The sequence below is a fragment of the Brachyistius frenatus genome, unplaced genomic scaffold (genome assembly GCF_029030835.1).
Source record: "Brachyistius frenatus isolate BFR_SWC_R1_liver_20210118 unplaced genomic scaffold, ASM2903083v1 Contig_46, whole genome shotgun sequence".
NCBI lineage: Eukaryota > Metazoa > Chordata > Actinopteri > Embiotocidae > Brachyistius > Brachyistius frenatus.
Window position 1 is genome coordinate 1,373,402 of NW_027210645.1, and position 27,071 is coordinate 1,400,472.

Sequence of the window (27,071 nt, forward strand, 5' to 3'; positions counted from 1 at the left end):
TCATACTTTAGCCAGTACGACTTTGGCAGATTTTGTTGTGGCCTCTACTTAAGCAGCACTTAAAACATAAGATTAAATGGGCTCTCCACACTCGCAGCACAAGATTGATTTATTCTTTTGGGAATTTATTTGAATAAAGGCTGTTTGCTCGACAAGCGAGGCGCACACACGCACTGTGAAAGCTGGTAATACATTCATGTTGTTTACAGCTGCCCGGGCTTGTGAAAACACCTCGGTCTTGGTTAGTAATGGCATGGTTATGTAACATAATATGCAGTATTTATATTTTTTGTTTTGTTTTTCCTACAGTAAGCAAACCTTCCTAGCTGCATCTGAGGGAAAGCATATTTCTGATTTCATTAAATGGGAAAATAAGCTTGATCTTAAAACGTCCTGCTGCTGTGTTTGGATAAAATAAATATGTCAAACTGCTTAAAGTATCTTCCTCCTTTCCAAACAGCAGAGCAGAAACAACACAGTCGGGTCTGGTTGGTTTCATCAGCATTTGTTGCCTTTTGTTCGGTGTGTGCTTTGACCTAGATGAAAGTGAAAAGTAAAAATACAACCCGTCTTTGGCGCATTGTGAATTGGACTCGCTGGTCTCGCTTTTCTTTCCTCTCACTCTCCATCTTTGCCTTTGCTCTTTTTCTCCCACCCCGCTACCTTCTTTTCATCCTTCTTCTCCAGGCTATGGTTTCTGTGCAGAGCTACAGTAACTATCTGCGCTGGCACTCTGCCCTTATGCTGGGGATTAACAGAAAGCCTTGCATATGGACTACACGTTCTCATCAAATGTCCTTGTTCCACCGCTTTTAATCATTCAGTGTGAAAGCTCAATTCCTTCACAGAGCCGTTATGTAATTATTGCTGGTTCTTATTATTCCTGTCTTTCACTGGTTATTTGTGGGCATTATACTTAAAGACGTGGAACAACAACTACTAACTCTATACAGCCTGTCATAGTCTTATAATTCTTATTATGCAAACAATGTATACCTCTAAAGATGCTTTGTCAAAATGTCAGTCAGTCCTCTGTTTGAATTATATGCAGATAAATAGTCAAATTTGCTGCCAGTTAACGAGGGAGCTGAAAGCACTCGGGCTGAGACACGCAACTGATCTACATCTTTTCCTCGCCTTCTGTGCCCGAGTGTGTTTTGGTTTCTGTACAAAAAAGGAATAATTAGTGAATTAGTCACCCCAAAGACAGCACCAAATGTCTTAATTCACAATTTTTCTTTTGTATTGGGTCTTTTTGTCCCGGGTCTTTTTGTCCCTGTTTTTTTCCTGGCAGGCTAAACACAAGCTGCCCTCTCTTGTCGGTGGAAGCCTGCAGGTACTACGAAGGGCCAAAAATGCACATCTACCCGTTTTGCATGTTTTTTGTTGGAGGTAAAAAAAAAAATTGTCAGTCTATGGTTACATTTATAGCAGATAGTCTTGTTTAAAAAAAAAAAAAAAAAATGTAAACAACCATGTAAGATTCATTTAAAGGACATCATTAAAGGTGCTCTGTGGACTTTTCGTGTCAACAAAACAGGTTTTGGTTTACATGCAGTGTTACTTTCCAAAATGCATTTTGTGTATCCTTAAGGTAAACTTATTTTCTACATTTTAAATCATGCATTATTTCCATTCCCTTACGTGCAATCTTCTCCTGGCATGTGTGCGCTTTCTTATGCAAACATAAAACAGGGATCCACTCATGAATAACACAGATCTTTAGCACTACAAGTGGTCACATTTTACACAGAGTGCCTTGAAGCATCGAGAAAACCAAACAGCATTAATGACACAATAATTCAGAATCAACTTTATTGGTCAGATATATTTACACATACAAGGAATTTGGCTCTCAATGTACATGCACAGGAACAGAGATATATAGACATATATATAGATAAAAGAAATATATATATATATAGCTATTTTACAAAGCACTATATATATGAATCAACATTTATCTTTTCCGTTAAGGCTTGTGTCGTGAATTTTAGCCTTTGACTGAACTGACGTTTTTTTCCAAAGTGTCCTTCAAATCTCCTGACAACACATTGGAATATGATCCTCCTCTGTGAATTACATGATATTTTGTTTTTTTGTACTGTTACCAAAGACGAGATCGAGTCTCAGTTGAACATTACACTCATCAGCCATAACATGTTCAGTTATTCAGGTTGATTGAGAGGCGTTTAAATGGTCCTTTTGGAGACTATAAATTCTGATGATGTTGACTTGCACTGGGTTAGAGTGACAGGTGTTTCTAATATTTTGTTAACCCAAATTTTTTAAATGAGAGGGGCGAAATATTAAGAACACCTCTGAGTATAACCAGAGCAGGTCAACAGCATCACAACTTATAGTCAGTGAATGAATCAACACCTCTCAGTCAGACTGAACATTATGATCCTGATGAAGAAAGAATTGGTTGCTGGCCTATTGTAGTATACATTATGTTTCACCTGTCAGTGTTTTTTATGTGGCTGATTGGTGGATAGACAGGTTTTATATAAATGTTGGCTTCTCTGATTTAGTTTTACTCTTTAAATGTGAGTGGGAAAACAGCTTCAGTGTAAACAGAACCTATAATTTGATTTGATTTTATCGCTCAGTTTGGCAAATAGGATCTCAGTCTGCTGAACACTTCTAATTCTTGCAGAAATACTGTGTTGTAGTTCAGCACATAAACCTTTTTAACATATTTAAATGTACAGAAGTTGCTATTAAACACTGATGAGCGGTTCATTGTGAAAACAGCTCACTCTTGATTTTAATGGGGGGAGATGATGGGGGGTGTATTGGAGAAGATAAGGCCGTTATCTCCATGTGTGTGTTGTAATTTAAACTCCATGAGCTTTCCAATTAGAACGTCCGTCCCCGAGGGCCCCGTTGTTGGTAATTGTTTTTAAGGATTGCCTGATACCCTGAAGCGAGGCTGTAATGGCGCTCCCTCTCTTCACTACATGCTCAGATTATTTTGCATTAATCGAGGCTGTTTTTATCAACCAATAGATAGACGGTGCTTTGTTGTCGTACCAGATGTGCTCTTTTTTTCTCTCTCTCTGTCTCTGTAAAGGCAAAGCTTTAATATGTGTCCTCTGCTGCGGGGCACGTCGATGCTCGCTGCAGATTAATTAAGCGTCTACCATCACAGCTGGAGCTTCTGCAGGTGTCTGACATTCAGAGTCAGAGTGAAACAAACAGCCTAATTGAATCCTGCTTGTCTCTTAAAACTGTTTCTCCTCTGCTCCTGATTTCATATCTAACTGCATCAACTCTTCTTTTTTTTTTGACACGCAGAGCTGCTTCTGTTAAACCAGGCGCAGTGATTATGTGATTTGTCAGGTACAAACACTGTTTGGCAGCCGCACTTTTATTCCAGTGAGCAAAGCCTTTCCATTTATTTTTCTGCTGTGTTGTCCGTAGTTTGTATTCAGACAAACTGCTGCTGGAAAGGTGAGTGAGAGTCTGTTGGAGTCGCTATAATGTCAGCTGTCAGATTAGTTGTGGAGTGTTTGTGGAGTGCTCAGTGTTTCCTGAAAACTGCGTTGTGTAGGAATGTTTGGTCGAGAATAGGTGAAACCTGTAACTCTGTGCTGCAGCAGCCTTTGCCCACATGTGCTTTGCCAATACATCTCAGCCTTCCTGCCCCTATTAGAGGATTCATACCAAATATTAATGACTGATAGGTAAAACAATTAAATGATTGTTCTGATAATGGAATTTCAATAATTACATCCAGTAATGCAACACAGGGCTGCAGACAGAGGATGCCACTCGAAACCCGGCTGTGAGTGAGGATTTTTAGCTGTCTGCTTCGCCCCTCTCTGTTCTGCTGAGTGTTTGCATGAAGGCGGTGCCTGTCACTCACAAATACACACACATATAATATTCACATAATGTAATAATACACACAGTATACTATTCATATGTTTTCACGAGTGTATAATAACCTGAAACTCGTATTACCTTCGAATGAGCCCTTCATATCTCCATAGGAAGCAGGTCCTCCAAGGAGCGCGCCACGTGGTTCCGCCATGTTTTTACGGTAGCCCAGAATGGACAAACCAAACACACTGGATCTAGAGAGGTCCCGTTGTGAGTTCCATCACCACCGTAGATTCTCCTACATGTTTAAACGGGGAGGGTGAGTCCGAGCTGAGGGGTGTTCAGTTCAGTTGGTTGCAGTTCGCAAACTCAGTAGACGCCACTAAAGCCGACACACTGCTCCTTTAAGTCAGACTGCATCTTTTATCAATCGCGGACGTCGTGTGTGAGCGCTGAACTTGTACACACATGGCTGTGTTGCCAACAGAGAAAACCCAACCCCCTGGTCTTGTACACTGAACTGACGTATCTTCATGTTAAATCATGCAAAGTCAGCTCAAATTGCAACATGACGACCAAAATATCCGACATTCCAGATATCCAACCATCAAATTAAATGAATAGAGCAATGATTATACATTTCCTGGAATATCATAGCATTACGAAAGGTGCACTCCAGGTTAGGAGAATTGGTGTGAAGTCATTCAGTACAATTTTCAATGATGTTAATTCCTGGGCCGAGCCCAACTGATAGTGGATATTTGGCTGATAGCTACATTTGGTATCAGGCATCTTTTCTTTCTGTTTGAGATTAATCAATTTATTAATTTTGACTATTCCCACATTGCCCCTTTCACTGCATTATGCTGATACCAATTGAATTAGACGGTCCATATATCGCTTGGGCTCAGCAACCTTTAGCCTTTTCGCATGTGCCACTTCTTTCTGCTGCTCAGCTGTTTCCTGCCATAGTATTATCCTGACAGCTACCAAAGATGTTCGTCACATATAACCATTAGTGGCAGGCCATTAACATAGCCGGCCGTACCGGTGCTTCAATACATAGTTCAGCCATGAGCCAGGAGGCTATCTGGCTTTCAGCTTCTAATATAAGCTGTCTAGCTGGTCACTGTGAGATCTGCCTGTCACCATGTCCTTGCATTTTTCTAACTGAGTGCAGCGCTTGGACTCCCGACATATTGTCAGTGTCATGAAGCATCAAACATAAAATCCTTTCAGGTATGAGAGTAAACAAAAGAGTGTTGAAGGCCAAGTTTGCCTCATAGAGTAGATCAGTCCATCAATCAGGCCCACTTCCCTTTCGTCTGCCAACGAATCCTGACACCTGAGTCCTAACGCTGCTTTGACAGATGCAAGAAAGGAGGATTACGACTGAAACACAGGTTTAAAAGAAGTCGACAGCGGTCCGCCTCGCTCGGCTGCCCCTTGAATCCAGCAGTGAGCTTCTCTTTTCAGAGCAGCAGGGAGAAACGGCACTGTGATCCCCATGCCCCCTTATAAACACAGTTCAGTTCAGCGGTGCAAGAGGGGGCGGCAGACTGTGAGGAATAGGAGTGCTTAGTCAGGCTTTTCACAAATATGAAAAAGAGGAGGAAGGAGAAAGTAGGAAAACCAAAACTGCAAGTAATGTGACCCAGTTTGTTCCTGCGGGCTGATGATGCATGCAGTTTTTCTCTTTATGCTCCTGCTTCGGATTGATCTCACTACGAAGCACAGAGATGCATCTCGGGGGAAGGCTGGCCCGTTAATAGCCATTGCTTGTCATCGGCCATGCACACATGCATAAGCTGTTTTTCCTCACAGAGATAGTTTGCACAGTGTGTGTTTCTGTGCGAGGAGAATGCGTTTTTGCTATACTTCTGAGGACCTCACATAGACTATATATCTTCATTCTCTTACTTTATCCACTGCTTCACATATATTTGTAGTGTTAGATTTTAACAGGTTAATACAGCTTTATGGTGAACATAAAGCGCTACTTTATGATGAAGTATTGAAGTTATTTTTGTGACTGTGTAGGTGTGTGTATGCAGTTTCTTTCACATGCTTGTACTTTAGGTTATGATTGACACTAAACCAAGAATGTAGCTTCAGCTGTTGGTCCATGGAAAGAGCAGTAGTGAGAGTAACTGCAGGAGCACAATTTATTCTTTCTCAAAGTCAAGAAAAAGCCAAAGACGATCTCCGAATTCGTATCTTGCAATAGGTTCTGAAAGACGTTTTGCCTTTCACCTCAAAAGGTTTCTGACTGGCTGATGAGTCGCCCCAGGCTCAGATAAACCACGACATGGAGACTTTGCAGATATACTCCAAGTTTTTTTTATAATGTTATGATGGTGGCAAAATATTATATCCTCTATCTCAGCAATTTCTCTGTTGAAGGTTTAGTCATAATGTTCAGAGGATTGTCAGATGATGAAGCATTACACTGCTGCAAAACCTGACTCATCTTCAGCTCTTTTTGCCTGATGAGTCTGTTCACACTGTGGTCTCATTTAAACAAATGAGGAGGCTTTGTTTTTTTTGACACTGGTAATGTTGTTATGAGCGTTACTTTGCCTTTTCCAAAACAAGAAGAAAATGTAATTAGTCAAATTAAGCTAAAATGTTTCATTCTTTTAACCCTTTGTTTATGCCAAAAACTAATTACATCTTGTCTTAAACTTGCTCCATAAGTGAAGACCAGACAAAATAACCCAATTTAACAACAATCAAAGTGTTATTATGAAAGTCAATGCTCAACACACTTCCCGGGTGTAATCACAGCTGATTGAAGAACCAGATTATGGTCTCCACATAAGGCTCAGTGTTACGAATTATGACAGCTGCCAACAATGGAGGTGTTAAAAGAGCAGCACCTCATTACGAGTCACCTCTTCACTCTGGGGCAATTAGTCCGCAAGGGAGGAAATGCTTTGAGCTCAGAATCTGCTCAGTGCTCTCCACCCACTGCCTGGAGAGATGAGGAGCGCGTCAACGGTGGGAAGGTGGGAGTATCAAAAGTAGTCCTGATTTTAAAGCTGTAATGCAGCTTTATTTCGAAATCTTCATGTTAACGTGCAAATTGCAATAATTGCAATCCAACCGTAATTTCCTTCTGAACACCACCTTTGTACTCGGCACAGAATATACCTCTTTTTAATTAGTCTAAACCTCACTCAGGACCTGTGCTTTTATTCTTTCTACTTCACAGCCTTTCTCATTTCAACTCTAAGATGAGAGGCTTAAAATTCTGTTTCATGTCCAATCAAACAACATCCATCAGGGGTTTATTCTTCAGGAGGTATCTGGCTTCAGACAGAGTGGAGCAGATCTTGGTATTAAAGCTATAAATCAACATAATTACCTGGAAGCCACACACTTCCTGGATGAACTCAAAAGAGACAGTATGTACAGAAAGAGTGAGTCAGGCTCCTTGTACTTGTCAGAGAGACACTTCATTGCATTGTCATTTGGCAGATTTTCTTTTTGATGTCAACTAGGGAATGAGCTGCAATAGAAGATTATGATGTTGTATAGTATAATCAATGATCCTACCTGATCAGCCCCCCTTTTAACAAATGTCCGCTATCGAGGGATTACAAGCAATCTCAAAAGAAGAGTTTGACATTTTGAGAAATAACCTGATGTCCTATCATTCCCAAGTGTTCAATAATTAGGTTTGTCCCACTCGATATGGGAAGCCGGAGCCAGAAAACAGTGAGCTCAGCAAAGAATAATGACTAGACAAAGGGGGTAAAAGCGCCTCTGGATATATCCAAACGTGACACCAGTTACCTCCGTCAGGTCATTAGGTCTATTTTTATTTTTTTCTCATCTTTTCACTGCAGTTTTTGTACAGATAGAGAAAATATATTACTTTTTCATTAGAGGACATTAGGTGAATTTTATGTGGGCAAGCCAAGCTAGCCACTCACTTATATTTTGAAACTGCTACAACAGCTTAAAACAGCTTATCTTAAAATGTCATACTTTTCTTTTAAAGTGGCACACGACCAATTTCTGATTTTCTTTTGCCTCTGGAGAAGCTTTCCAAAACCTGAAAAAATATCAAGCTTGGAGACAAATATATTAGCAAAAGGCTAAACATTAAAGCAGTACAGTGGTGCTTAAAAGTTTGTGAACACATTACTAATTTTTTTTTTCTCAATTTGTTCACAAACTCCTAACATGTCCATCTTTCTTCTACCTGACACACTTCCTGTTATTTTGCCGACTGGACTCGTGACACCTCCCCTTTAAAATGGTTAACTATTAACTTTGCACATGACTCAAGTGAAGCTTGCTGGTTTTGCTCGTATCCATTGATTATTCTGTGTCATTTCCCCTGCCGGGGTCAGAGGTTTATTTGCCATCCAGAGCACTTATGCAAAGTTCTATAAATCCGTCTGAGCTTTGGATAGATGCATTACATTTTTCACTCTGCTATTTTGAATGTCATTCCTCAGCCTCGCTCTCACCTGTCATTGTCAGCTCACTTGAGTAGGCTTTAATATTTGTTAGATATGAGATCTAGCAGTGATGTTTGCATAGCTCTGGTAGAGTATAAAGACGGAAATCCCCAAAGCAGAAATTCATCTCAAATATTTAATGAGCCAGGACACTCCGAGTTTATAAATGAATTCAGCACCGTTGGAACTGGTACAAAGAGTTTTCGGTCTTTTCTCAAGGACAGTTTGGGGTTTTATGGGTAATTTTTCTGGTGCATTGCCTCCCAAGAGAATTGAACCTGCAGCCTCTACTTTATAGGAATGTGTCTAAAACTAATGCCCCAGCCTGTCGTCCAGTAACAAAGTCAGGCAACAGAGTCCAAATGTGTGTCGAGCTCCTGTGAAAAGGTCTTTGCAGCCTTGTCAAAGCCGGTGTTGCCAAGAAGCAGACAGAGAAAAGAAGTAACTCATATGAAAGAAGGCCTGGGGGCTTCAATCTGATTCGGCTGCCTGTAGCCGAGTCAGAGAGGGGGTGGTTTGATGCAGACATTGGTGACAGGGGTGATATAAATGACACTGACAGTTAATTACACAGTTGACACGCTGCGTCACACCTTTGTGACACTCGTTGCTCTGAGACATTACTGACAGTGAGGGCTGTCACATATGTGTACTGTCTCGTGAATTTTTTTGAAAGAATATAATGATAATTTCCCGGTATTTTATGTGAAAAGTCGTTGACTATTAATGTCACAATTGCTACTATTTTTTCCACTATTAGTACTATTGACCAATTTACTCTTATCAGTAATTATGTTTAGGCCACAATGCAGACAAAAAACGAAAGTCTAGGGACATACAATGAATAATTTTAGTTTGGGGACCAGTGTATCAGCAGTGCTTGACAGCCACAGTACAAATCACACACAGTGCTGTAAAACAGAAAGCCATTGATAGCCATTAAAGTACCACTAATTAAATCCAATACAAGCCTGGAAGGTAAAAGCTGTGTGAAAAGGCCATGGTACCTTCCCTATTATTCCTTTATGAGCCACACGAGCCATGAGCCATTTTTACCCCGTGATTATATGGGTCTGGCGACCCTCCATCGGGAATCGTTTGCGGTTGTTACATCCTACTAGGTGTACACCTCCGGTTCAATTTAACCAATCAGCGCGCACCTAAACCGGCCGACACCCTGCCACCTCTGCTTCTACCTACCGTGTCCACCAAAGCATTTTTTCCTGAGTACAGCATATTTTTTTTAAATAGTTTTAATGAACGGCAGGAGCTTGACGACGGACTGAACGTTTATTCTGTGCTGAGCGCTCATTGTGCGGCGTTATTTTTTTTTTTTTTTTTTTAAGTCAGCGAGAGTTAAAAAATCTACTAACGCTGCGCTCGTCACCAGTCGTCCAATCACAGTGAAGGAGGGGCGGGACAAATTCAGTTAACCAGCGACACTAGTTTCTGATTCGTCAGCCCTTCAGAGTGGCTGAACAAATGCTAATACGAGCCGAGTTTTCAGACTGTTACAAACACAGCTGGCAGCTCTTTCCCACATTTTTCCACAAGGTGGTGGAGACCAAAACCAAATTAAAAGGGGCTGAATATTGGCCTGGCTTATAGTCCATGAATTTATCAGTTTTCCGTTAGTACCTTTAAAATCAACACCATGAAAAGGATTATTTTTCTAATTCTTTATTCTGACTCTCAAGATACTAACATTCCCATATGTACATTATGTGCTGCAATTGTTCCTCTTGTCCATATTCTCCAACAGATCCCTTCTGATTGCACCTCTCATGTAATAATTATAATAAAGGCCAAAATCCCGAGCTGCAGTTTGAATTTGATAAATTATCGGATATCTTTCAAAGTTAGTCTTTGAAGTACAAAAGTTGTCTTTTGTACTTCAACAGATTGAGCTTGTTTGCGGAGCGACAACAGACAAACAAAGAAAACAAAGAGAGAATTATGTACTAAAAAGACTGTAATTTGTACGATTGTGTAACTCAGACAGATGAATTCTCGTAAGAGCTTCAGCTGTCATTCACAATGCATTTTTACAGCAGAAGAAGGACTGTGGATTTTGTCTAGAATCATGTTGGGGAAAGGATATCTTCACAACTGTGAAGCACACACTTTCAAAAAAAGGATCAATTACAGTGACCATAACAGTTTTAGTGCTCAGAGAAGTTTTGTAAGACTTGGAAAAAGCCAACCGACTCTACCTGGTAAAGTTGCTACTCCATGCACTGTAAATTTATTTAGGTTTTTCTGCCACTAGATATGAGGAGATTAATGCTGAAAGGGGATCCGCTTTGTCGATTGGCAGCTTTCTCCAAACATATTCAATTTCTCCAAGATGACCATCCTGCCTCGAAGCTTTCTTCCACGCCGCACTGTCCTGCTGTGTTTCTCATTTGCTCGCAACACGTCTGATCGAAACTGACAAATCCCTCAGAAACCCAGAAGAAAACGTCTGTATGAAAACACTCGTTTAACTGCGCCGCTTATCAGCTCTGTGCATATGGAACTAGTGAATGCATGAGGGACGGGCGTGTATCTATATAAGCATCTGTAGTTGACGCATCCGCAGTATATGATATGGGATTATAGGGAGAAATGGAGCAGTATGATACCAGCATTGCAGAGTAGTGTCCCTTCTGCCCTCGGTAGGCTTCAAACTCACAATAAAGATCCACTACATTGACTGATTTTAAGTTGGTTGAATACAGGCTGTAGCTGTTTTAAATGACCTGCTGTGTATGGATGGAAAACGATTAAAGACTGTGGAAGGATACGACATTAATCTCAGTCGGGGTCCGTTGTTCGGGTCTTTGTTTGAGTGAGCTCTCCTGGGAAGTTTTACCAAAGACTCAAGCCAAGTAGATTTGGTGTGAGGCCTTAAAGTTTAGTTCATTATTTAGTTCATCACCTCCCGTCTCTGTCTGCTGTGCCCACACTTTATTTTATCCATTTGCCTTCCTGCTCTCTCTCTCTCTCTCCCCTCGCTGCTCTTTCCTTCTCGTTGCAAAAGGAGCTGTCAGAAGTGTTTGAAGTCATTTTTCTCTGCGACTTTCCTCACCAGCCGAATTGGGATACCTTGGGTAGAGTTCACAGCCCTGCACTTGAATAAAAGCTCACTTCTTTATCAGCAGGGATAGTTACTGTGCCCATTTCTGTGAAGGCTTTCCCGGGAAGTCCTTTTAAAACGCTCCACTGAGTGACATTTCGCGCTGTCTGGATTGAAGCACGTAAAAGGCCTCGTAAAAATGTATTTCCTCCTGGGGCAGGAGCGTTATTTCTGACTTATATCGTCATTTTGTATCACTTGAGTGTCTCTAATGAGGTGTTGGGGCAGGTGTAGCTGCAGGATGTTTGTTCACCAGCAGGTTGGATGGCCTCCTGACTCCCTTAATGCAATCATGCTCCCATAGTACATAGACAGAAAAACATCTCAGAGTAATGGCCTGAACACGTGTGCCTGTACTACCTGGCACCGTTTTACCTCCTAAACCATCAAAACTGAAAAAAATGTAGTTTCTTGCCCAAATTTTAATCTCCAAAACCCGTCTGGGAAGAGTTTAAAATGAGATTGCCCAAAAACAAGTCATTTGATTTGGTTTCAGTTTTCACTCAAATTATCCTCCTTATAGTTACATAAATAACAACAACTCCACATGAGGATTTCTACCCAACAGGTCGGCCCCGTTGTGCTCCTCGTGTCATCGACAGCAGCTTGATTTAAAGTGCTCTCTCAAGGCTTTCACTCTGTTAATTTTAGCTGTCGACATTTTACAACTACTGGACAAGCCAATATTTCTGTGTAATGGTTTAACTTCTGTCACTGACATAATAAGAGTCAGAAGTTCCTCCCTAACACTTTAAAGTTCATTGTTAGCCACGTCCTGAAGCTGTGATGGCAGATTGGCCTTAACAGCTACATCTTCACATTTTCTGACTAATAAGAGATCAAGAAATTAGGAAATTTGAATGCAAGAAGTCCATCAGGAGTCAAGAGTCATATACAGCTAGTGAGGTACACGATGAGATGGCACTGTACTCCAGGACCATGAAGCCAATTAGAACAACACAGAACTAGATCATGTGCACACAAATGATTTGAATACAAATGATGAAATGGAGGTGGGTGTGGGTACTTGGATTAATAGCTGAGGACTTAGATTGGATGTAATGATGCAAAACAGAAAGCAGTGGGGGAACGCGCCCCTCCTCCCTCCCCCCTGCTGTCTCTGCTGTTAATGTTTGGAAATGGGAGAAGGATGGCGGGGTATCTGTGTGGAAAACTCTCGTGTGTGTGTGTGTGTGTGTGTGTGTGTGTGTGTGTGTGTGTGTGTGTGTGTGTGTGTGTGTGTGTGTGTGTGTGTGTGTGTGTGTGTGTGTGTGTGTGTGTGTGTGTGTGTGTGTGTTTATCTGCACACTCGCACACACTCAACCGTGGTGACTCATAGAGTGTCAACAACCAGCTCAGGTAGCAGGAACAGTGACACTGACGGTGATACTATGGGAATTGTAGCCAAAATGAATAATAATGAATCGCTCATTTCGCTGCAGCTCAGCCTCACGTTACCCTCTGACCGCTGGGACTCTGAAAATTAAACTCAGATACAGCCGGTCTGTAGTAACACAAACACAACCCTTTCCCTCACACACACACACACACACACACACACACACACACACACACACACACACACACACACACACACACACACACACACACACACACACACACACACACCACGCGGTCTGCAGGGGTTCACTCTCGCTGTCATGTCACCGAGCCACTCGTCTGATATTAGCCGACATCTGACCTTTAATGAACACGCAGCCAGAGAGCCCCGCTGTTGTGGGATGTTGGCGAGGTGTCTGACAGCAGCGCGGTCTAATGAGACGGACCCGTCTTGGCAGAGCCGGTGTCAGACCTCCTCAATAACCGCGCAACCCCCCCCCCTGGACACCTCATTAGCATCATGCTAATAAGCCACTCTGCTGAGGGTGTCATGGAGAAGCTGGAGAGGAGTGGAAAGAGGGATGGCATGTTTACAGGCGTATCAAAGAATTCTTTAGCCACTCAGTGCTTTCCTTCTTTTTTTTTTTCTTTCTTTTGTTTTACACGTTTCCTCCGAATCCACTTGAGTGGCTTGTTTACAGCAACGGACGACATTCATTAATTCCATCCATTCCTTGTTGTAAATGTAAAACTAAGTGCTGACAGAAATGTATCTGTAACACAAAGCGAACACTTCCTCAGATTCTTGCTTATTTTCTTGAATCACTCGGTTTCGGAGTTGATTCTTTATTTGTGCAAATTTTTAGCCTGTATTTTATTGAGGCGGCGTTTTGTTTTTTGAGTGGTTTGCGTTGATTCAGAGAGTGACATGAAGAGATCGATCCCACTCGCATGTCTGCATGTTAAGCTCGTCTCAGTTTGAAAACGTTCAGCCGAGCTCAGCATGCTGAATGTGGGTTTGTTATATCATAAGAAGCTGCTGACTTGCGTCTTTTTAAAGTTAGAAAAAAATACAAGTGCCAGAAACGTTCTCTTTCGCCGGGTCAACAGGACTTTGTAAAACTGACAAAAGAGTTGACGCACATTACCCACATTTCTTCTTCTTTTTTTGACGCGCGTTTCAGCTGCAACAAAGAAGAAATAACTTATTTTTTTTATCTCTGCTAATCCAAGATAAATATTGCTGCCTTCTAATGGAGTTGTATTTACCAAGTAGCAACTAGCAACGACGTACTTGCGACTAAACCACTTGACCGCCAAGCACACTGTGCACACGACTGCCTGTCTCATAAACGCATGCTTACAAATTTCATTTGAGGTCAGCACATGCTCGTCTCAACACACACACACACACACACACACACACACACACACACACACACACACACACACACACACACACACACACACACACACACACACACACACACACACACACACACACACACACACACACACACACACACACAAATGTAGAACTTTTTATAGGAGGTTTTTTTTGGGGGGGTTTAATGAAAAATATGTTCCTATTCCTCAAAGTATGATGTTGGGTTTGTGTCGTAGCACCACCGGTGCGATCGGATCTCTAATAGCCGCCCTGCATGCTGGAAACTTTACAATCCAAGTCTTGTTTAGCGAGTTTGATCTCTTTTATTATGAGGTTCTACTATTCTGTCTTCAGGTGGTTAATGGAAGCACAGCTTTATCACTTTGATGATAATGGGACCGTCCCCACCGTGGTTTCAATCCTCTGAAGCATTGTTGGGCTCATTTACACTTAAATTTTATGAGATTTTTTTTATTTATTTTTTTTAACTCCGAACCCAAGAGCTCCCTGTCGCACGCCTTTCTCTTTTTCTCTTGCTAACAGTGTTTGAGCCTCTCCCTCTGTCTATCTCCGTATCCTCCATCTTCGGATCCCTGGTTTGCTGATTGTCGTGAATCTCCCGTCCCCACATCACCGTTTTGTTCTTTAACGTTGGAGCGCCTTTCCGTCTCCCAGCAGCTCCTCTCACTTGGTTGTGAGTGTCTTCAGCTCATGTAACATGTACGGAGAACGAGCTCCTGTTAAGTGCACTGTGGTTCTCAAGGGAGCATGCTGTGCTGAACACGCAGTACAGCAAATTATTTCTTTTCTTTTTATGTGATTTCTTTTCTTAGCGGAAGTAAACCGTGCACACTTATATTCCTTTTACACTCCGGCAACACAAAACCTCCCAATTTGCTGACTACATGCTGAGAGCTCAGTGTTGCTACATACGTATGTGCGATGTACAAGATCAGTCTGAAAAGGTGTGTGTGAAGACACTTCTACAAACTCCCCAACAGCTTGTGTAACTAGGTGTTTTTTTTTGCCTTCTATAAATTTAGAGGGGTTTTGGTAAGTTGTTTTGAAACACTGATATTCAGAACATCGAATTGGTCTTCTTAGTGTGAGAATTGAACGCAATCACAGCCAGTGGAGTTGGAGTCATCCAAGCAGGTGTTGGAAACGTTCGCGCACGTCTTAAAAGGACAATTTTGCTATTTTTCAGCCTCGGTTTTATTCTCCTGATTATCTCCATCCCGACTAACACTGAACGCACCATGTCCATACGTTTGTTTGGGAAACACTCCACATATATCCGGGCAAGCAGCACAAGTGTCCTAAAACTTTACATTTAAACTTCATTTCATTATTCACCAAATTTCAATTTCATTACAGATGCTCATCTCTGAGACCTACGAAGCCTCCAGAAGGTTGTGGAGAAGTTTTTTTTTTCGCAACTATTTTTGCCCGACCTTCAAAATGATTTCTGTTAAATAATAATTCCCCATCTTGACCATTAGGGGGCTGCATGGAGTCCGGTGAGTCCAACCAATTAGCGATCGTAATGAACTGTGTGACTCACAGAAATTTTCCGGGGAGACAAAAAAAAAAAAAAAAAGCTGCTTGGTTAGCTTGCTAGTAAACTATCTTCTTATCAGCTACTTCATCCAAAATGTTTCAAAAGTACGATAAGCAAAGCACCAAATTGTGAAAAGGTTTCATCATGCTACGTTGTTCCAGGATAGTAGAGATGTACAAAAAGTTCAAAGCAGCCACTTTTTTTTTTTTCTTTCAAGCTCCTTCAAAGGATTTTTCATTTTGGTAAATACACTTGACCCTTTCCTTTATGCTAAATATGAAGCTAGAGCCTGCAACCGGTTAGCAGAAAGACTGGAAACGGGGAGCTGTGCTGTCCGACAGTAACAAAATCCAGCAACTCTAAAGCTCACTAAATGCTCCATGTCAAATTTGATAACCGTAACTAGATGTTGCTATTGTATTTCCAAAAATGTCAAAAATTTTCTTTTAACTAAAAGAGCAAATGAATGGAGTCTAGACTTTGGTTTTGCTACAAACAAAGTTGGACTTGAGGTTGTTGTTTGTTTTTTTTTTTAAACAAACCCTCTCCCCCCAAAAAAAGGCTCCTGGAATCCGTTTTAAAAGAAACCATCATGTTTATGATGTGAATCCTGTTCTCGGCAGCAGCCTCGAAGCGGAGGACTTAACAGTTAACAGTTCTCTTTCTAAACCATCTTTTCTGTTGTGTATCTAGAGGCCACAAACGGAAGCACGATGACGCCAAGGACGACGGCGACGGCGTGGGGGACAAGCGGGAAGGCGTCGAGTCCACTGACGAATCTTCCAAAGACTCCAACGAGGAAGAGGAAGGCAGCAGCTCGGAGGCGGACGAGATGGCCGCCGCCTTGGAGTTGGAGCTCAATGACTTTATGTGAGCAGGAAAACTGAAGGAGAAAGAGACAACAAAAACCCAACCCCAGTCGGCCCCACGAGTGGTACCTAAAACCTATTTTTCTGCTTTGAAATCATTGTGTAATTAGGATGTATGAGCCATGAATGTGTGTTGTAATAAAAACTGAATGTCCTGTACAGAAATGGCTGTGTAAATAAAGGCTTAGTTGTTTTTTTTGTAGTATTGATATATAGCCTTTTTGGCACACACCCTTTGATGGAAAACATTTTATTGTAAGATAACAAACTGTAGGAGACGTGAAATTTGATACTTTTTTTTTTGGGTTGTTTTTCTATTTCAATTTTTATATTGATGAGAAAACGATGATTGAAATAATAAAAGTGTAAATTTTGCTGATTGTACATGCCAAAGAGTTTGGACAAGGATTGCAGAGGCGTGCAGCTAAACATTTTACTCTTGACTTCCAGTTTTTGTTTTCTTTTGGCCTCCTGGTCAGTGTTTTAGGGTCACATACCACCAGCGGATCTAGACGTTTGAATGTGTTTCCTCAAAGTCACTTCCATATCGTGTTTGTGCATTTGATAACGTAGTGATGAGGTTCGCTGTTTTGATATAGGGGCCGTCGGTGCACTGACTCCGTAAACCGAACCCGACTTAATGTTGTTTTCGTACAGCTCACTTCTCTGTCGTCAGCCACTTCGATTAGTGATCTCACAGCTAGAAAGAACAGACTTTCACTAGTCGTGTACACAGGAGCGAATCGCTCGCTAGACCTGCTTTCTTTAAGTGAAATGTCACTCCGTTCATCAAGAAATCTTTTTTTTTTTTTTTTTTTAGTTTTTCCTCAAATTTGTTTTTACTGGCTACTTCAGTGGTTTCTCGCCTTGCAGATCATTTTCATTTTTATCTGTCTACCTGCTGAGATTTTTTGACTCGTGATTTTGTGCGTATCGTGGCCGACAGCTCAGCACTGGAGCTTCAAGGAATAGTCCGTCATTTTGGAAAATATTCTTTCTTGCTCAGAGCACAAGCACTGCGGCAAAAGAGGAAACAGCCAGTCGGCAGCTAATCTGCAACTATTTTGATAATTAAATATTAATTTTAGTAATTATAAATGTGATAAAAGCAAAAAATTTGCTTTTTCTGGCCTCTCAAATGTGGGAATTTTATGCTTTTCTTTGTCATACGGTGGGAAACTGAACATCTGGTCATCATAGTCAGACTACAACATTTCAAGGCATTAACTTGGAAAATCTTAAAAATTTTGGAGCATTTTGAGAATAGAAATTATTATTGTCACATCTAAAGTCCACAAATTGCCAGGTTATAATCGTTTGTTTAAACCATACAAAACCTTTTCTTTTCTTTTTCAGGGGATTATTTGTTTCTTCTTACCGTTTCTTGTTTGGGGGCAGTAATTTTCCATAACTGTTTTTTCTATGGATGACACAAGATGTAACATAGTGAGAAGGATTTACTACTCTTAAGCAAAGCCAGGCTAACCGTTTCCCCCTGTTTGCAGTCTTTGTGCTAAGCTAAGCTAAGCTAGCCGGCCGCTGGCAGAGTCTTTCCCAAAACCTTGTCCTGTTCCTTTAAGGAGACGTGAACAGATCAAACACACGGAAAGGAAAGCTTGTCAGCATTTTAAGGTCACACACCACGCCATCAAGAAATGTTCTGCGATTACAGACGACACAAACAAATGGAGGAACCAAAATTTCCTTTAGAGCCTGAAAACCCGTCAGTGATGTTAGAAATAAAGATAACGAAGCTCATTTCAGTTTGAACGTTCTGGTTCTGCTGTTCTTGGCTTTATACCAACATCAGTCTTCTCCTCCTTAAGAACTTAGTTCTGCTGTTTGTGTACGGCTCTCTCTGTTTTTCTGTTTGATTGTGTCGTCTGTATTTGTAGCACATTTCTGTGTGCAACACTATTTGTCGAAGTGTTGAAAAAGGTTTTCTGGTTGTTGATGTTGTGTTTATTTGCTCATGTTTTCTTCAGGTGCAGCGTGTTGCGCTTTTTCAGCTGCCATAAAAGTGCATTCAAAATATTCAGCTGACTCATCTCCCCTGAAATGTCCTCAGTTGTTGTTTAGTTGAATAATTAAAATTTGACTGTCAACAGATTTTATAGGGACTATTATTTTTGTTCGGTAGAAACCAGTTCATTTTGATAGGAAAGGAGGCAGAAATGTCTTCGAACCCTGATAAACAAAAACATATATAATGGCAGCATGAGATCACGTCTTTTTAAACTTGCTTTTTGGCAAGAAGTTTGTCCGATGTAAGAATGCAATGCTTGCTGTTTCAAAGTCGGTGTTTCCAGTGACGTTTGTTACTTGTCTATCCACAGGAAGTGATAGACTGAAACCTAAGCCCCCTGGCAGTGAGCCGTAAAAGCAGCACTCACCAGCATCATGTCCCTTTGGTGGTTTCAACCAGCCCGGTTGGTAAATAATCCTGTATTTATAGGGTTTCATTGTAAAAAGTTTGGGAGCCGGACGAAGTTAGCATGTGTTGCACTGAGGTGGCTCACATTCACCAAGTCAAACCCACGAGTCTGCTTTTTGTTCTCACCCTCTCAACTTCTTAACAGTGATGATCTTCCTTCTTCTGCATTTCAGCTGTACAATTTAATCATTTTAATAATCACTGTCCTGAGGCAGGATGTCTGTTTGGATCTCTGTCCAGTCAATGTTTTACCATTAACTTCCATTCACCTGCTAAACCCACAAAAAAAAAACCAACCCATGAACAATATTTTCCTTTTACAGTTACAGCTAGTCTGTTTGTGTTAGTGGTGGTTTTATCACAAATTTAAATCCAACAACTGACATGTAAAGTATTTGTAAAGTCTATTTCCTACTTGACCCACAGAGAAAAGATACTTTGATTAAATAAAGATGTTTCTAAGTAACAGCGGAAGTGGAGTGGGGTTTATTTTTTTCTAAAGATGAAATGTCTTCAATTCTCCGAACGAGATCACTCAATCCTACGCCAGATAAAAGCCCATTAGCCTTTAGCAGCTTCCTCTTTGCTGGGTTTAAACATGAGCATCATAAGTACCACACATGCCGCTCAGCGTCATTAAAACACTCCGACCCATTAGGGCCCGTTCCATCGTCGCCGCTCAGGTTGATACATGTGTCGCAAACTTTCAAGAACCTCTTGTGTTTTTCCTTAATATTACGCAGAAAAGTAATAACATAGCAGCCTCATTACAGGAATGTCCAGACAGCACGAGTCATCAGTTCGCAATTGTAGATTCAGGAGGAAAATAAAGAGGGAAGAATCATTAAAACCTCAACATCTCAGTCTCGGATGTCTTTCCATCCGATTTGGTGTAAATTGGCAGCGGCACGGCGATGCCCCGGGGGCTCTGCTCGGAAAAAACAAAAGACATCAGGGATATGACTCTCCCGTCTTGTCGTTCTGTCAGAGTAATGGGGCTTCAGGTGAGATGTTGATTACACAGGACATGGCGGGATAAATTGCGGCCATAAAGTCTATTAAAAAGCACTCGATTGCGTTTCTTTCCCGGAACGTCTGATGATCGGCTGCCTTAAAAAGCCAGAGCAAACAGCAATAAATGGAGGGGTCCTTTCATCCTGTGGCGAAGGCTGATATTTTCCTGGTGGTGCCACAGTCATCATTAGTGGTTTGTTGGCCACATTTGGATGGAAATTAGGTCTGTTTTACAGCTTCAGTGTCGACCAGATGGTCCCGGAACCTGCTGTAGACAGGAAGGTGAAGCCAAAAGCAAAACTGATTTACAACTTCACAACCTTTTGTAGAATCAATTGAGGCTTAAGATATGACAAGTGTTGCCTTTGTTTCAGTCTGAAGTTAACAACCCACACACACAAAATGATGATGTATTGAACACAGTTTTATAGCTAAACAAACATTTGTATGGGCGTCATTGGAGGATGCAGCAACTGCGGTTTGTACACAACGGCTGAAAACAAGATAAACTACAAAACTCAAACTTCAACAGTAGAATAATCAAATGATGGTAAAATGCACCACTGTGAGTGACGCATCTGCAAGTACGAAAAGTAATGTCATTATTACAGCAGGAGTTCAGGCACTAAATCATAACCCACTACGTCTTTATGATTGGTTGACATGATTAGTACCTAATAAATCATAAACCATAAATATGTCAAAAAGCTGGTAAACTATATCTGTACTAGAATAACTAGGTCTCACACTGAGATTAAAAAGCACCTTAATACAGAGAGAGCACGATATCTTATTTAATAGTTATTGGGGAACCTTTTAAAAGACTCGCAGTTGAGCTTTACAGTTCTCTGCAAAATAATCTTAACTCAATTATCCATATTTGAAAAAGATTTTGAACGGGTGATGTCACACCTGTTGCTAAAGGCTGAGAGATGTGGTCAAAATCTACATAGAAACGCTGTTTCAATCCCCAACAAGGATTACTCTGGGATCCTTGCAGTTGATACATTGCAGGTACCAACTGTTTTCCTGCTACCGACGAATCTCTGACTCAATGATGGATCCGTGGCAAAAGGCGACAATGGGACAATTCAGAACAACAATCTGGACAGCTGTGATGAACGCGTTGGGCAGGGAAGTCATTATTGCTCTCCATCGTAGAGACGCAGGCCCCAAAAAGTGTTCCTTAACAAAAACATCACGGATATAAATTGCTGAACATTGTTTTCTGGTTCAGAGCCCAGAGAAGAAGAAGCAGACCCGACACAAGCCAACACGGAGATGACCACTTTAAAACAAGGAGGCCTGTGCAGAGAACAAGTGATGAAAATGATGCACAGGAACTGGGATCCAGACCATAATACAGAATGAATAAAGCATGGTAACTGAAGACTGAGATACCAGTTATGAGCCAGCCTTCGCCAAAGACTCCCAGACACTACACAAAGTGGTCTGGTGCAGGAACAACACCACACTGGGCACACAGGGATCATTTTCACGCCCAACACAGGTGACATCTTCCTGACTACTAAAGTGCATTTGGCACAACAAAGAGCCAGAAATCATTTCAACGGACGCAGGATCAACAGCGTCACTGGCCACAAAGGAGTAGAGGACACAAGTCAACCAGAACCGACCTTTTAGGGGCCAATCCCGAGGCTGACGAGTACTATAGCAACAGTAAATAAATACTGAATGAAAAAGGAATGAAATGTAGTCCTAAGGTTGTGCTCTTCTGCTATTTCAATTCAAAATAAAATAATGGATATTGCTTAAAGTGCCAGGTCTCGGCTGTAATTCGGGACATTCATATTAATATTGTAGAGATTGAGATAAAGCTATTTAAAAACAACATGCCCAAAAAAAATGAAGGTTTCAAAAATGATTGGGCACTTACTCAGGCAATGGTAAAGACGAAGTGCCCTTGTCATAAAGAGATGTGTGTTTTACCCCAGCTGAAATTGTAATTGTACTGCATAAAGCTGCACAACATCGCTAGTTTTTCATTGAAGTATTTGAAATGAAAAAGGCATAAAGACTAAACAGAAATACAATTCTAAAAGTTGATGCACTGGTACCAAGCCACCGTTCAATGTTGAAAGAATAAGCTCAACATAGGAAAGCTGACCATGAACGCTTGTGGATTTGCTCTGCAGGACAGAACTCTGGGATGACCACCACTGCTGCTTTACATGTAAGTGAAGTCAGAAAAATAACCTGTGGTGATCTATAACTGTTGACTGTCACATTGACTTCAGAACTTATTTCACTTTCCTTTAATTTGAAGAATTTTGACCTTTTAGTTCCAACAATTTCACCACTGAACATGAAATCATGTTTGACCCTCCTATATGTTGTGTTTTTCTCACTCATCACGCGCTGCCTCCTGTGTGTCTTTTCCAAGTGCAGGTAACCAGAGTTCGCAAGATGTCCAGCAGCACCATAAACAACTGTTCTGCCGTCATACAGCGTCTCAAGGTTAATGTGTCAGGTGAGAAGAAGTCTACACTGATTATTAGCAACAGTTGTGACAGTTACACTCTGACGTCACCCGTTGGTTTGTGAACGGCTGTTATGAAGCCTTGAGTTTGGAATTTGGTCGGCGCCATCACGCTGGTCCCGAGCGAGTGACCATATTTGGATGATCTGGGAGGGGGGAGGGGCGGGGGAGCGATGGATCTGACTTGATCTGATTGGACACCCGGTGATACTACGTCCCGCGCACTGATAACCGTAACCTGACAGCAACACAGGCCTGTCAATCAAACAGACACGCTACCAAAAACACGTCTTTTTGAACCTTATTTTATAATTAATGACGGGATTATTTTCAGATGGACCGCCAGAAAACGAATAAAAAGGAGTTACTTTAGGTAGCAAAACTGAGATTACTCGTGGAGACATTTTATTTTATTTTTATTAAACTAGTTAAATGGGAGTGTATGGAGCAAACCTCAAGCGTCGCTGTGCTATTGCAGTTTAAGACACATGCGCATCGGCCTCATTTTTTATACCTGGACACTACGTCCACTTTTATATGCAGTCTATGGTTATAAGTGTCCATTATGTCCAAGCTTAATCCCGTGTCACAAATGTTGAGACGATGTCCCACATTTTGTTTGATTCTAGTTAGTTTCTCGTAAACACTGCAGGACAGAAGCTTTTCTAATATCTGGCTTTTGTCTGAAGGCTGTGAAGAAAGCAGTGAAGGTTGTTGTGTTTGATGTCAGTCAAACTGTGTCAAGTGCAGGTTAACCTGTCATCATTTTTGGGAAAATTGCGAGTCATCACAAAGCCACAAGCTAAACTGTAGGATATGATGGAAACTACCAGAAAAGAAAAGGAATTGTAGTGACTAGGACACGACTTAGAAAAGGGTGAGTAATGTCTCAAAGTCACGTCGTGTGGCTCAGAAAGAGATGTGCCAACCTGTGGACACATTCCCACTGAAAACCCAAAGAGGGTTCAGATGAGGAAACAGTATCTGAAATAACTCGTGTTTACCATAAGTGTGCAGCTCTTCTAATCCTTCAGGTCAGCAGACTGTGGTCGTAAACTGGCATCACCATTTACTGTGAAACTTTAGCTTCTTTTTATGCTTACTGTGTTTACTTAGTGTCGGAGTTTAGGAAGTTGCATTGAAATGAAATACATTCGTTTAGTTCTCCATGTGCTAACAGCCTAACCCGTCGCCTTCAAAGTCTATTATGTGTTTATCTTATGAGTTGGATTGATTTATCAAAACTTCAGACTTCCTCTCAGCATTGGTAATATGTCTCACATCGTCCCATACAAACACTCTCTCTGCCCCACATTTGGCTTGTTGAAATCTGGTCACTCTGCCTCCTGCTGTTCATGCAGATGTGGCGGCAGATGTTGCCCTCCTTAGTCACTCTCTCCTCCAGACGTCCTACCGTAAAAACGCTCTCTTTGCTGTTGAGTGACAGCTGCTGTCTTTTGTACCGTCCCACGGAAACACACCTCAGATCTCACTTCTGCTGAGGCGGATTTTCTTCCCGTTTGGTGTCACATCTCTAATGTGATTGATAAACTACAAAGCCGTCTGACTGACACTTGAGGTCGGATGTCAGCATCTCGGGGAGTTGCTGTGCTCGGGGTTGATCGCTTCAGAGATGGTATCGATCCGTGAGGAGCTCGAAGGAGCGCTACAGTGCTGTTGAATGTTTTCTTTCTTTGACAACAGAAATAGGAAGGAACCCTCCGGGTCTGTTTGCCATTGACCTTCAGCCGGGTCCCACCTTAGCAGAGGTGTCAGCTACAATGTGTTCGCTGGACTGCAGTTTTCCTCTGAGTGTTCTGTTCACGGTCCTGAGGGCTGAGGCTTCAGCAGGAACAAAAGAAAACTAACCCATATAACACTTAATATAGTATGAAGAAAATAAAATTACAATATGCTGATGTATTTACAAGTATCCACACAAAGGCAGTGATACAGAGGTAAAACAATTGCTGGAAAAGAAAAGTAAGGGTGTTACAGTTAGGTGGTTGAAAACTGAAAAATCCTCCATCATGCAACATTTGAATTGAAAAACAGCAGGAACTTCATGAGCTATATGTGCGATGAGGCAAGAAAAAGGTCAAATTCATAAAGAGATGGAATACTATAATGACACTGGTCTTTATTCTACTGCATTTTCTCTAAAACATTACACATTCATACTGTATATTTTTCATTTCTCCTTCCTCCTCTTCCAACAAATAAAACCAAATTCTTTTCAGCGAGACCGTTGAACCTGTCTGTTTCTATAGCCAATAGGAGCGCGTCTGAAGCCCCTTTGGGTGTCTGGGTGGGAGTCTATTGGAGCCGGAGTTTTTCTGCAAGCAGTCCCTAGTGGCCCTCAGTAGTATTGCATTTTATTGCACTCCATTCACCCTTCATTTTTCAGATCCACACACTCCGCCCATCTTTATATACAGTCTTTGGTTTAGGTAAACTCGAGGCTTCTTTAGTTCAGTAGTACAATTACATCTTTCACAAGTTTCAACCCAAACATAGAGCATAATTTAAGTTAGCAGAAAATCTTTAATTGATGCGCATCTATATCTTGTTACAGGAATATTAGTGAGTTGGTCATATTGACACAAACAGCTGATGGCGCTACTTCTCCAGTCAAGTGACATAAAACTAATGCAGGTGAAGTTGCAACAAAATAACATAATCAAAAGAGCAGCATTCAAACCTCAAATTCTGTTAAACAATGTAAACAACATGATGGCAATATGGCATTTATATGTTTACTTCATGTCATCATTTCAGGTGGAGCACAAGCTTCACTGAATGTTTAGACCTGTTTGCATTTTGTTGTTATGAACATAACATTTTTAAGTTCAGCCTTAGCACATACAATAAATGAGTGGATGAATATGCAACGACAGACATGGGCAGTTTTTCCATATACTGTAAATAGGTCTGTTTGAAAATATGAATAATGCTCTATTTTCCTATCATCAGACTGTCGAGCATTCATTGTGTATTTCTGCATCTTGAGTTACGCGAGTGCATCTCCAAAGGCAAAACAGGGTGAGGAGAAATAACAGGGCTCAGATCAAAGGTTGTCTCGACCTTTCCCACCTGTGATTAGCAGAGTGCAGACATGCAGCAGCTGTTGGAGTAGAGTATGTAGGGCACTAGCGGGAGGCGTGGGTGGGGGGGAGGGGGTGTAAATCGATAAAATCCTCCATTAATGAGTGAATGAGAAGGACTGATTACTCTGATTTTAGTGAGCCATTACAGAATCCAGCATCCAGCTATTGCTACGATACGTTAAATAATTACACATACAGTTGGTTGTTGAGTAAAATCCATCTTTCCTTTTAGAATAATAAATTATTATTATTATTATTTGTAAAGCACCTTTCATACAAGAAATGCAGCTCAGTGCTTTACAGCAATAAAATGACATGCAGTGTGTCACATAAAAACAGATATAAAGGAACATTTAGAAATGTAGAAAAGAAATGAGATGCATAAGAACAGATAAAATGCATAACAACAGACACTTTTATGCCTGTGAGTCACTAAGTCACTCCATTATCATTATTACTGTAGTATATAGCCTACCCCGTATGATGCACATGTTTCCAGCCATGAAATCCTTCAGAATCTTTGAAATGGTTTACTGGAAAAAGTTCCACAAGCATGATAATCAATCATCCCTGGTGTAGGTATCATGATAGATAACAGCATGGGCTCCAAGCTGCATAATGAAACGTGATAAATCAAGTCAGACGTGTGATTTGACCGCTTGAGGACATGTTGAGAATGAAGGGATATGTTCCTTTTCAGAGTACCTTGAAGACACAGTAGTGACTGACAGTAACCCACTTTTAAAACAGGTCATTATAAGTTACTAATACAATTAGTTTTTTAATAGGTTCCAGAAGTAAATTGAAGGACGCTGTTTTAATACAATGTCTAAATGTGCTAATAAATGTAGAGATGGTAAAAACTGGGTCCGGTCAACATGATGTGCCAACTCTCACTAATCATGCGTGATGCTAACCGAAGGAAAGAGATTTAAGATTAAAAACTAATTGCAACATCAAATCTTTTGTTTTAGCTTTACATTAAATATTTTATATTTATACATTTAAATGTTAATATATCTTTTTTCCAAAACATGTACATATGAGTTGGCTTTAGAAGTCCTAGCAGAATTTTTTTCTTGCAAGCTTGCTAAATTGCTCATCTTTATGCTAAAATAAGCTGACCTACTCCTCACATTTAGCATTCAAATAGCATTTATTTTCTCATCAAACTTAGCAAAAAAGTGAGCGAGTCTGTTTCTCAGTACATCAATTTATAACTCTAAAGCATAAGACATAAGCAGAAAGCTCAAATTTAAGCTTACAGTTAACATAAAATTGGAGAAGCTATGCAGGCTCAGTGTAAATGTCACAAAGTCACTAACTAGTGCGGATCAAACAAACACCATACAAAGTGTTAAATAGCATCAAGTTGATCTTCTGCTTTATCATCATTATTATTATTATTATTATTATTATTATAATTATAAAGGACATAAG

At 40.9% G+C, this 27,071-nt stretch overlaps 1 protein-coding gene across 1 annotated transcript in view; it reads left to right on the plus strand.

The window, feature by feature from the left end:
* The window catches only part of ctdp1 (CTD (carboxy-terminal domain, RNA polymerase II, polypeptide A) phosphatase, subunit 1), a 76,785-nt gene extending 57,309 nt beyond the window's left edge, over positions 1-19,476 (plus strand). The window contains exon 13 of the mRNA XM_069703387.1: positions 16,401-19,476. Coding sequence (XP_069559488.1) covers positions 16,401-16,581 — 181 coding nt within the window. The 3' untranslated portion in view covers positions 16,582-19,476. The remainder of the gene's footprint in view (positions 1-16,400) is intronic.
* The last annotated feature ends 7,595 nt before the right edge of the window (positions 19,477-27,071 follow it).